General features: G+C 35.3%; 1 protein-coding gene across 1 annotated transcript; it reads left to right on the top strand.

The window, feature by feature from the left end:
* Window positions 1-551: 551 nt before the first annotated feature.
* LOC105331830 (uncharacterized) lies at window positions 552-12,428 on the top strand. The gene is made up of 9 exons (XM_034480311.2): window positions 552-767; window positions 5,611-6,575; window positions 6,705-6,834; window positions 7,139-7,304; window positions 7,521-8,326; window positions 8,529-8,722; window positions 8,851-8,968; window positions 11,421-11,575; window positions 11,814-12,428. Exons 2-9 carry the CDS (start codon window positions 5,632-5,634, stop codon window positions 11,917-11,919), a joined length of 2,619 nt encoding a protein of 872 aa, XP_034336202.2. The 5' UTR covers window positions 552-767; window positions 5,611-5,631; the 3' UTR covers window positions 11,920-12,428.
* Window positions 12,429-12,494: the final 66 nt, after the last annotated feature.

The raw sequence follows: 12,494 nt of genomic DNA, 5'->3' as shown, positions 1-12,494 counted from the left end.
TGACTTCTAGTTTTAAAAAACCAAAATATCTGATAATATGTACTTATATTTTTGCTGACATTGCTTTATCATCGATCAGATGTGAAGGTTTGATACACAGTGTATATACTTGTATGTAACAACAAAAAGAGGACTATTCAGCTCTCTTTGTTCTGAGTCCAACCCATTGGTAATAAAATGTCAAATACCCGTGAATTTTATTTTATTTAGTTGACTTTCACATAACATTTTAGGTTGTGATTAAAACAACTGTTACAATTTGAACACTATCACTCTTTGAATTTGACATCGGGTGGACTGATTAAATAATTACCGACATATGCCTCAATTAAGTGTCATCAGTGAATTCTTTCAGCGGTGTCAATTAGCGAAAGATTCTATATAAACTTTAATCTCACTGGGTTTATTTGCATACTCTGTCCAAAATCTAAACCCACCAATAACCTTGAAATCTGCCTCTTTGTGTTGGAGTTTAAATTTCTATTTTAACGATTGTTTGGGTCTCTGAAGTATATTGTTACAAGCTTAGCAAGTATTATAGTTAACTGCTGGAGCGTGACGGGTAGATTCCGAGAGCCAAAGACAGACGTGCAGCGCCTACCCACAATTCCTCAGCATTTCCAATCTTCAGCTGGACATCTCTTCATTTAAAATCGGAGGAAAAAAAAAGAAATCTTAGAATGTGTGTTTGAACCTCTTTCATCAGAATTTTACAAAGTCTGAAAATTTTGATTTTCTAGACTCAGGAATGTTAATTTTGAATTAAGGTAAGTTATATTTAGAATCCAATCCATTATTTTTAATTACATTCAATACTGAGGATTATTTTTAGTTTCTTTTGGATATGAAACATTATAAATTAAATTTTAATTACATCGTAATTAAAAAAAAAATGTAGTTTCATTTTGTTGTTGAAAAAAAGTATAATTCCCGGCAAATCTAAATGGTTTTCCCTAAAAGTAATCTACCTTGTATTTAAAATTTTGCCAAATGATACTATGGTGTATATCTAGTTTTTAAAATAAAGTGTATATTTAGTTTTTAAAACTTAGTGTATGTTTAGATTTGAAAAAGAATTTTCAACTTCTGATATCAGTCACGTAGAACTACATTATTAAATAACTCAACCTAATTTAAAACCATCTGCAGGATTATTACATAATCTTAGGTTTTAAATATTCCCAGTTTGTCCCCATCTAATTTAAATGAAACCACTTGAAACCAAATCTATAGCATTTAAAAAATCAAGATTAAAAAGGTGGTTTTTTTACTCGTATGTTGATTAAGGAATTTTTTGAATATTTTTAATCAAACACACAAGCGCCTTTTTGTGTGAAATAACCAGTGAGAATAAACTAGTCCTGGTCAGTCGCGAACAATGAAAGTTGAAAGAGTGTCAATTAAACCTATAGAAATCTATTCAGCGTGAGTCAACTTTACAGTAGCCTTTTAGTGGGCCCGAGGCTTTCATTGGCCGGCTTGGGTCAGACAATGATCACAGGAATTGCTAATGCACACTTACATATATGTACGTATACCTCTAGCCGAAAAAAAAACTACTTATAAATTTACGCATGTTAACTAATCAATCTATGAACAGCATCGAAAAATGTTATCATTATATTTAAAAGAAGTTCGCCATTACCACATAAAAGCAAGTTTATAGCAATTGAAATTCAAATATTTACATTTTCCAGTGTGTTTGTCTGTGATAACACTACGAATCGATTTTGTAATGAATGTTTATCTTAATACTTTATGGCATGATTGCTTAAAATTATATAAATAAAAATAATAAGGAATCATTCTTTGAATATGCATGAGGTGATCAAAAACGGTCGCGCGTTATCAAATCTATCATAAATCCCGCCAGGTTTTATTGGATTTGATCACTCCGACCGTATTTGATAACTCGATCATAATACTCAAAGAATGATTCCTTATTCCTTGAATCATAACATTCAATCAAAAGGACTGTTTCAAACATTATAATAATTTTACAAAGGAAAAAGAGAAGAGAACTAAGAAAAGAAATCAAACACATTTTCCAGTTTTCCGCAGAAATCATGATTAAGTTTGCAGTCGTGTCTGTTGTATACATGTAGTTTACCAAATCAAGAATGCTTCGGAGAATGAATGGAGATGTATACTAATTAAGAATTGATAATTTGGCCAATTCGCTCAATAATTTAACTTCATCATTATATTGTTCGATACGAAGCTTTCTAGCTGTCTGGTTTATTGTTCAGATTAACCAAATAAAACACTTTGTTTATTTTCGTCATTATTTTGTTATTTCCCTCACAAAATATGAATCATGATGGTGTTCTCCTTTATTTTGAAATAGTTTGTTTTACAGGGAAGTGTAGGGTTGAATATCAATTAACCACCAGTCCATGATTATAATGATAAAGCTACTGCGTCTCGTGTATAAATACCAAGGTCATTCAATTGTTAATTGTCCTCTTTAACATTTCCATGGTTTATACATTCGATGAAATCACCGATCTTTCGGACAAGACACAAAACTCCTCTTATCTCACACGAAAAATGTTTCCCCGGGCTACCATGCAGCACTATCTCGCCATCATTGTCACAGTGCTCCCTACATCTCTCGAGTATTTCAATCAATTTTTATTACAAAGTGTTAGTTTCTTGAAATAAAAATAACACTTATTTAAAAAGATGCCCGACGCAAAATCAAGGTTAGATTTCCAGCTGAGATTGACTTTAATCGACCTGTCTGTTATGTGACGTCTGAGGGTCAAATAAATATCATGCAATTACTAAAGAACTTAGAATTTGTTTAAAAGCTGTGAAAAATGATCAACATTCTACGCACTTCAAAAAAAAAGTTTGTCCCGGGGATATTGACCTAGAAAAATAATCAGAGGAAAGAAAAAAAAAGAATATAGATCAAAAAGTGTAAATGGTTTTATATCTGAGGTTCCATGTTAAACTAATGCACGGAAAAGGTGTAATAGAACCATTTACCGTAAAGATACGATCTGGAACTTTAAAAAAAAGTATGCATATCATTAAAATACGTGTATGAGTTGTCCTCATAAATTAACGTCTCACAATTTTTAGAAAAGGGTCACCAACTTTAAGTATATGGATCCAACACAGGCGAAAATATCCCAGAATTTGAGATTAACCATCTTTAATTGTAAGCTACACAAATAAAAATTCATGATTTGATAATGATAAAACTTCTTAATGAATAAAAGTTAAAGAATTTAAAAGATAAAAAGCAAAGAATTTCAGAATGTAAACAAACAATTTTCCGTACGTTTAAAGAAAATCTGAATTTGATGACTTTTTATGACTTTGTAAATTAATTCAAAACCGGACAATTTTGCAATTCCACGCGCATGACACAAATAACTTGTTGTTGCAGTAACCAGTATCTCCACGACTAAATAACAGGTGCCCCCCCCCCCCCCCCTTCGCCGAATCAGCCACATGGCCGTCCTCGGGACAGGAAAACGTGGTTATGAATGAGAAACATCCCATTCACAGTGAACAAATAAGTTCAGAAAATGTTATATTTTCTCACCTTAAATATAAGTATTACACAAATTTGTTTCAGCACATACATGTGCACATACAAATACACATACACCCTAGTTAAAGAATTTTCGTTGATGGCTCTCATTTTAAAAATTTCTCTGTAATATAAGGTGGGTACATTTTTTTTGTTTGCTATCTAACATTTTTTATAGCCTCGTCCATTTTCGCCTAAAGTTAGCAATATGCTGGATGAATAATAAATGTGTTATCCGAGTCTTCAAATTACAGGGAACCAACTCAAATTACCCAGGAAACCAACCGTGAAAGTGACATTCAGACGCCGCCTTAATATCAGAATCAGTTCATTAATATATGGAAATATTCAAACAGTTCGCCGATTATGTAGTCATTCAACTCAAACTTCAGTATATTGGGACATTAAAAGATTGTTTTGAAGGCCATTATTTCTGATATCGTGTGTGCGATTTTCTATAGCATTTGTAGCCTCAGTATCCCCATTTTAATTTACACTTCATGTCGAGAGTAACCTTAACCCAGAACCAGTAAATAGGAGAGCGGCCATTTTAAGACTGTATTTATACCTTTTTTGATGGAGAGATTTGTACAGAGATAAAAGGAACTATTCATATTTTATCTGAGTTAAAAAAAATACCTTTCTTTACTTAAACAGTTTAAAGATTGAAACATATAAAATGCTCAGGCAGACTGGACGTGTAAACTGTTTGACCGTCTAGCCCTTTGATGTATCTTTTCAACACAAGGAGAGACAAGGCGTTATTCACGTGACTTTTGTTGATCACATGGCAGTTAATAAAAATTGTAGAAGTCAAGTTGTTTCAATCGTTTGTTTAATCTATATATTGTCTTCCCACAAATGTTTATTTAAAAATAAAATTTGTTGTTTAAACAGTAATAATACCAAATTTTTATTTTTAAATAAACATTTGTGGGAAGACAATATGTAAAGAAGACATCTCCATTTTGATTTGTGCCCTACTTAAATCAAAGTACTGAAGAACTGACGGGAGTTGATTTTGTCGATGTTTATTTATTTGAAAATCAATGATATGTTATTTTGCATGTAGTTTCTAATTTGAATAACGCACATTTTTATAATATGAATTTTTGGACTTTTTCGACAAGAATGTCGAGAAACCCCCATATGAATCATGTTAAATAATATTTAAAGATAAAATTATTCAATCAAACTATATATCAGTAATAGAAATGTTTTTCGAAAATTGTATTGATCCAAGCAATATTGAACTCTAGTCTCGTTCAACCAAACGCTCGGCTGACACCGTAAACCTCCGACAAGGATTTACGGGGACAGCCGAGCGTCGAGTTGAACGAGACTAAATAATATTGAATTCTGGCGTAGGAATACATACGACTTCAAAAAATATTTAAATTGTTCGTACCATTTAAAATCTGACTACTTTCAGGTTATTTATAAATAAGTTTCCTTGAAAAAGAATGCTTCAGCATACATTACATTGAATTTATCGATTATTTTTAAGAACTAAGTCTTGTCAGCGGTGATGATTTGTGCTGAGGTCCAAACACTGTTTCACTTTCGGTTTGTGTGAGTAACTGCATAGGAGAGTTGATTAAAATCAACTCCCAAAAACTAATTTTCAGTTCTTCTTTTAGTTGACTGACATATTCTGATCATAATGCCAGGAAAGGGGATAAGTCATATCAAAATATTTCCGCTGAAAGACAAGAAATGGGGCCACGAAAATACTATTGTAGAGGATATCATTACGTTGAACATTTTATTGATACATAATTTTACTGTGCAACGTTCTGACCCCCCCCCCCCTTAAATCCCAGTTATACCATAGATCTAATGAAATTATTTGTTAAACACAATTTACTTGGTGAGGAATGTTTATATTTCTACATAGCAATATTTTAAAAAACACAACCCCCCCCCCCAAAAAAAACCAAAAAACCAAAAAAACAACAACAAACAAACAAAAACAAAAACAAAACAATGCGGCTGGTCTTATTAATACTCATAATCCTTGTTTTATCAGTGGCCAATGCTAACATCTACTGTTATTTTTACAGGGAGAGCGACAAATCCAAACCATGACTTGGAGGCTGGATCAGGTAGTGTTCCTGGCCGTGGTCGTCATGGCGACCATCACGCTGTGTGATAAGAGTGTGTTCGACTGGGTTCCGAAAGATAACTACGGTAAAATAAACGGTCTGATGACCGACATACAGAAATCTTATGACTGCAAGGGTAAAACCCAACAATCCATGACTCTGCCCAAAGACACCGTCTCACAGATTCCTCGAGCCAATCAGCTGTTAAACAAAATCTGGTACTCAAACAGATCTTCTCTTGTTCATATGCACAACATGGCGCTGAACAGGGCTTATTTCTTTAGCTACATATTTCAAAAGTTGAACAAATCTCAGTCGGACTTCCAGTACCAGCCGGGTTGGTTCTATATGTACGTGTCCACTACAGCCGACGTTAACGGCAACAAGGGCATTTTTAACGGCTCCGCTGTGATGTTCGACAACCACACACACTATCCAAACTGGATGACGAACCTTGACTTCAACACAACGCTCCCCTTGTTCGGCGTTAACTCTTTCCGGTTTGACGATACTTTCGATATGGGAGTTATACTACGTGAACCCACGGGAAGAACAACATTAGTACAAGATATAGGTGCTATCGGAAATTATACGCACAAAGGATATAAGATGGCGCCCTGGTATAATTTTTGGCTGCCAGATAACGAACCTACACTAGATTCAGTGCAAAAATTTACCTACGCGTGGAACGTGAAGTACGCCAATGGCACCGGCCGCTTCCTCCACGATGAATTTCAGACCACGCCTTTTTTTGGACCAAATTCTCCTGGTATCGGGGACACTGATGACAAATACATGCCTGTCCGTTTTACGGACGTTTACTATGACTGTAAAATGTCCAACAAATGGATTCTAAGCGCCGTGGCTCCGATTGTAGATTTTATGCCGAGATATTCTAACTATACCCATCTAAGGAGACCAAGGTAGGTCTCTATCTTTTTCTTCGTCACAGCTATTGGTAAATACACCATTTTAATCAAAAGGAACGTAACCCAATATGTTCCTTTATAAAAAAATGATTTGAATGACACAACATTGTTAAATATTTGCAGGTTTGTCGGTGTAACAGTGATGGACATCAGTTTCCTTAAGGTAGACTTCAACGCTTGCCCGGTCAGTATTGGAAACCCTGGCCCAAGCTTCCTGTCTGGAGTCAGTAAATGTAAAACCAAGACCACACAAGTAAGTCTTATGAATGAAAATAGCTTCATATAATTTATACTGCAAACGTGGATATTTCAACTGAATACGTTAATCCAGAGTAGAGAAATCATACCTATATTTCATTTCAAAGTATGTTATATGTTATGTTATATGTTGTATGTTATAAGAAATTATATGCAAGCTAGTCATTTCTTGCCCCTATGACAGTAAATAATTTCTCCTTGTGTATTTGGTGTAATTCACACCTCATCTGGAAATTTCCCTGCTTGCAGTATCTCCCATACCACGTGTATCTAAAATAAATAAACGTTTTTTGTCGCAGTGTAAGCATGTATCCGGGAAAGGATTCAAGCGAGGGGCATATGTGTGCATTTGTAACTCCGGATACAGTTACCCCCCAAGGGTTGGTCCTCCTTGGAAAGGTGGAGATTATGAGAAAGCGACTGAATTCGAAATCAACGTTGGCTACAACTGCAGACCAACTGGATGTAAGTAATGCACCTTAACTGAACGGTTTGTTCGTGGAAGAATGTTTATATAATTATACCCTTCTCGCAAATCAAACGGAACTACTGTATGATCTAAATCAGCTTACATATTTATTCATCGTTATTTATTCTCCCCCAATAATTCAAATGAATATTCCTTATTTGAATGAGCATCGATTGACTTTTTCGTTTATGTACTTATAACACGTTTTCTAGTTCTTCGTGTACTGCCTGTTGTTGACACGAGTTCCATCAAGGTTAACGTGGAGGGTGATTCCGGATCCGATATATTCCTGACGGACCCCTACACCGGACGCCAGCTCAAATCCATCAACGCGAGCGAGATGAACGGACCTACCAGTAAAAAAACAAGTCAAAAACCGGTCAAAACAGTGAAAAGAAAGCCAGTCAAGAAAGACTATATTGATCAGGAATTCAATGAGAAACAGAAACCAATGAAGAAGAAGAACAAGAAGAGGAAGAGGCGAGAAGCACAGTTTGATCAAATAAGTTTTGATAGAATGCAGTCCATCTTTCGTAAAATCAAAAACATTAACAAAGAAAATTGTAAAACGTTTTCTAACCGCGCCAGGCTCCTACCCGGGGATGTGGGCTATGGCGTGGAGACACAGTTTGACCCCCAGGCAAGGTTCGCTCTTCGAATCTCTCACCTGCTGAGTAACTGGTATCAGAACGTGATTCCTGGCGAAAACTTTGGTTACCTAAAAGGAGGAAACAGGATCCACCACGAGCTGATGTTCGGCGAGGTGCTCGCCAACGTGATGGCCGATTACAAGGTCTTGTCCAGTGGGATTTACTTTGAACCACACGTGTTCGAGGACTGGGACGGGAAATCGCGGGAGTATTTTGGTCCGTTTGCTTACAAGCGGGACAATAATGCGTTTGCTATTGATACAGCCGGATTCAAAACCAGATACACGGATGAGGATTGGTACAGTAAGATTCGACAGAGATGGCAAACCAACACGGCGGGTCTTCTCAAGTACAGAATGAAGGCAAAGGTACAGTGTTCACAGTGACAGAGTGGAAATGATGAGGTCCCAGTCAATTACCGCACTCCATATTCACAACCAATAGCATCTAATGTATTCACATCTAAAATATCACTCAATATTTACAAACCTTAACTACTTCACTACTCTCTGGTCTCTTTTGCATTTGTCTATATTTCGGTATCAATGCAAAACTAACTGTTTTTGGCAGGTGCGCTCTGACATTAAAGGATCCAGTTCAGTCAACTTTGAGTACTACCCAATGGGATACAAAGCGCCAAGTGTCACACACGGAATATGGAGTCAGCCTTACTTCCGATGTGACGGCCGCGTGGACGCATGGGTAATGACATATGCGGTGCCATTCATTGGTATGGATCGCTTGCGAACAAAACTCCAGTTCAAGTAAGTGTTCATTGAATGTGTGGAAACTATTGACGATATAGATTTTCGGGATCCAGAAAGTGATTTGAATTGATTGTATATTTGCTGTGTTTAGCGAGGCTTTATTTCGGTAATGTTGACCGTTGTAGGGGCGTGGTTACGGTGGACGTGCCTTTGCAGGAACTAGAGATCAATCAGTGTTACCAGTCCTACAACATCCAGAACGCCTTCAAAAACACTGCCAGGTGTCATTACGCGTCACAAACAGTAAGTCCCCCCCTCCCTCCTCAAAAAGTTATCCTTAAGTCATCACACAAAACTTGCAATTCTTGCATTATACCTTAAGTTACAGATTCTAAACCATGAGCATGTATATCACCAAGTATGAGCAAAGTTTATCAGTAACATTTCCGTAAATCCTTTTAAAAAGTACATGTATATTCTAAATATAAGATATCTAACCTAAATATCAATTATATCACTTTTGAAACGCCCCCTCAAACTTGTTAGGTTTCAATACACGGCTAAAAATAGAAAGTCTACTGGGATTTTGCATTGTATCAGCCATAATTCAGCCCGGATGATAATGTTGAAAAATTGTGCGAGGTAATCCGAGTGACTTCCCAATGGAGAAAAGATGTAAACATTTCCCATTATGAATCTCCGTAGGAAATCTGTTTACTTTCCTGTAAATTTTTACGAGGGAAAAATGTTAATGTGTAAATGAAGCTATCTTGGAAATTTTCCCTTTCATCGATTCCAATTGTACTTCTTTCACAGGTATGTGTGTTTTAAAAATCGTCCAAATGTGCAGAATAACTATCTTGGGACAGACTATATACATACATATCAAAAGAAAAAGTTTCTTGCTACTGATATAATTAAAATAAAATAAAAGAGTCAAATTATGCGCAATTAAGTTAAAAATAGAGAAAATAATTCCGGTGGGTGAAACTTCAAGTTTGACCTAACAGGAGGTAAAGCACAAAACAAGCCAAGGTTACATGTAGTGCGTGGAAGAAATAAAAAACAATACTCTGTTTCATTTACATTTCAAATTTCATTACAAAATTAAATTTAGAAATGAAAATTGCTCTGACGATATTTCGCTTATTTGATTACAGTATACCAACCAAAGTACTGGGTCTCATAAGAAATACTAGCTGTTTATCATCCAACAGCTATTCAAATACGCATATGTTTATCAGCCAACGAGTTTACCATTCTTTAAAGTAAACAATGTACATCCAGCTTTCCAGGTCATTTAGGACTTGATTGTTAAGAGGGCCGAATGTTCATTGCCATTTTTAGACCATATTATTCTCCTTGAAAAGAAGAGCTCTATATTAGAATATTCCAAAATATTCAATTACTAGACTCTGAGCTAAATTACATGGGAGTTTTTCTTTAACCATATAATACTTTATAATAGCTTAAATATCAGGTTTAAAATCTTAGGTAAATCTGATAGTTACTTTGTTGACCACTAAGTCTCTTACATTACCTGCACTAGTGTCTGGGTACAAACTTACAGAGAGTCTGCTGTACTGCACTTACACTGTAAGAACGCATAGCTAGCATTAGATACAAATACAAAAGAAATGTCTGCTTGCACTCGGTTTAAATTATCCATAGTGCGAGGGTATTGGTCACTCAGAGGTCCAACGTAGCGCGGTTTATCTCTATTATATAATAAATTATATAGGTCATAGTCATCAAGACACTAGGTCTAATTATGCATGTGGTCGTGTATGCTTGAGGAGTCATCAATGTTTAGAGGGCCATCATGAGCTAGGATACAAAGGTTCACGGAGAGGTGTGAGGGGTCGGTGGGGCGGGGTCCGCTCTTAAAGAGATACTTGCGACCAGTTTGATCCGGACATTATTACCCAGTATTAGGCTCAATTGTGTTGATCTTTTCGACGTTGAACGTCTGTTGGTGATATAGCGCGTCATTTCGGCATAATTTGACTCGAATTTAGCCTTGAGATTTGAACTCTGAGTACCACAAATGAACTTGTTAGACTACCCTCTTATTGTGTGCAGGACGAGACAGGCTACTCAATTTTATTAAAGGCAGGCGAGGCAGCAATACAAAATAAACGCTGAAATCAAATGAAACATGGACAATACACCGTTTTTTAAATAAGAGGGTCTAAAAAATCAGAGTTTATTTGACTCAATGAATTAAATGTTATTGAATTTTAAGATTAAAGAGCAAAATTTTTTTTTGTAAGAAACATCTATAAGCTTAACCTTGTTGATGTAGGAAATGACAGTATTGTTTGAAAAAATAATCTAAAATATCATGATAATTTATGGTAATTAATAAATTGCTTACTTACAAGATACTGTCATGCTTTATACTTTGCTATGGTCAAATAGCTTCATCAAATATTGAAAATAAAATAGAAAAGTGTTTGGAACTGATATACAAATATTCAAACACACTTTTAATCGATTGATTCTTGAATATATGTTACATTAAAGTTTTAAAATTCAGAGAATTTGAAACTATCTATAATAATTTAAATTGTTAGGCCTATAGATAGTTTTAAATTCTATGAGTTTTAAAACTTTAATGTAACATATATATTATTTGGCATTTGGCCTTGGTTTCCCATCGATCCATATGTAACACAATCTAGGCCCTTTCCACATACAAACGTACTAGCTAGTTGTCCATTTATCATAAATCTATTTGTTTTTTCAAATTCAGTGTTCTCCCATCGCCGGATACAAGTTCTCCCGGGGTGCCTACAAGTGCGCGTGTCGTCAAGGTTATGAGTACCCGTTCAGAGACGGACGGAACTTCTTCCAGGGGTCGCTGGTAGACATCGAATACGAAAAGAAAATGGCCGGCCTCTTCAACCTGTAAGAATTGTTAGACAAGACTATTCTGTCAAATATGAGTTCATATTTTGATACGGATGTATCAAATTTACGTTTTATCAATTCTAAGAAGCATATAAGTTTAAAATTATATTAAAGATATATTGGTACGGGTAATAAAGAATTCAAACTTTTTAACAAAATGTCAGAGTTGCTTGGTTGATTTAATTAAGTTGGAAAGTTGTTAAGAATCACTGCAACGCCTTTTTATATTTTGTAGGTTTGACTCCATAAAATGCCGAACGCAGGGCGTCTCCATGGTGATATGCAATACTCTCACACTGGTTGCCATGACACTCGTCGCCTTCCTTAGCAAAAACCTCTGAGCTCATCTGCCAAATATCATCGTCCTATCATATAGCGATCTCTCGATTGTTACGTCATCACCATCTCATACTCAAGAGTGATAATTAAGTGCTTGAACGTGTAACATTAACTGAGCGTGTGTGAGAAATCGGTGAAATCCCGACCGTTCATATCAAAACGGTCTTGTTATTGAATACATGCATAATGGTTGGTGTAAAAGACGTCACTATTTCACCATAGAATATTGTACTTTACATTGGTTTTACAACTCAGTTTCTTAGCTGATAAAGTAAAATTTTAATCAATAGTTCAAATGAAATCCATTTTAGAATAACGAGTTTTTATGATTTTTTTTTTGCACCAGCAATTACTTTTTGTTCCATGAAATTTTTATTGCTGGAATAACTGTGTAGATGAAATCCATGTTTTGAATATTTGTTGCAAGGAATCCATTTCAAAATGTTGTTTATATAACAATGTTATATATTTTTATCACACTGCTTATGCAATAAACAGTTATATATTTACATCTGTACTATCATTCATTTACTGATAATAATTAATCAACGCGGTATCATATTATGAAACAAGAAAG

The sequence above is a fragment of the Magallana gigas genome, chromosome 3 (genome assembly GCF_963853765.1).
Source record: "Magallana gigas chromosome 3, xbMagGiga1.1, whole genome shotgun sequence".
Lineage (NCBI taxonomy): Eukaryota > Metazoa > Mollusca > Bivalvia > Ostreida > Ostreidae > Magallana > Magallana gigas.
The sequence above is the reverse complement of the archived record's forward strand: the minus strand, read 5'-3'. Positions and strand labels throughout refer to the sequence as shown.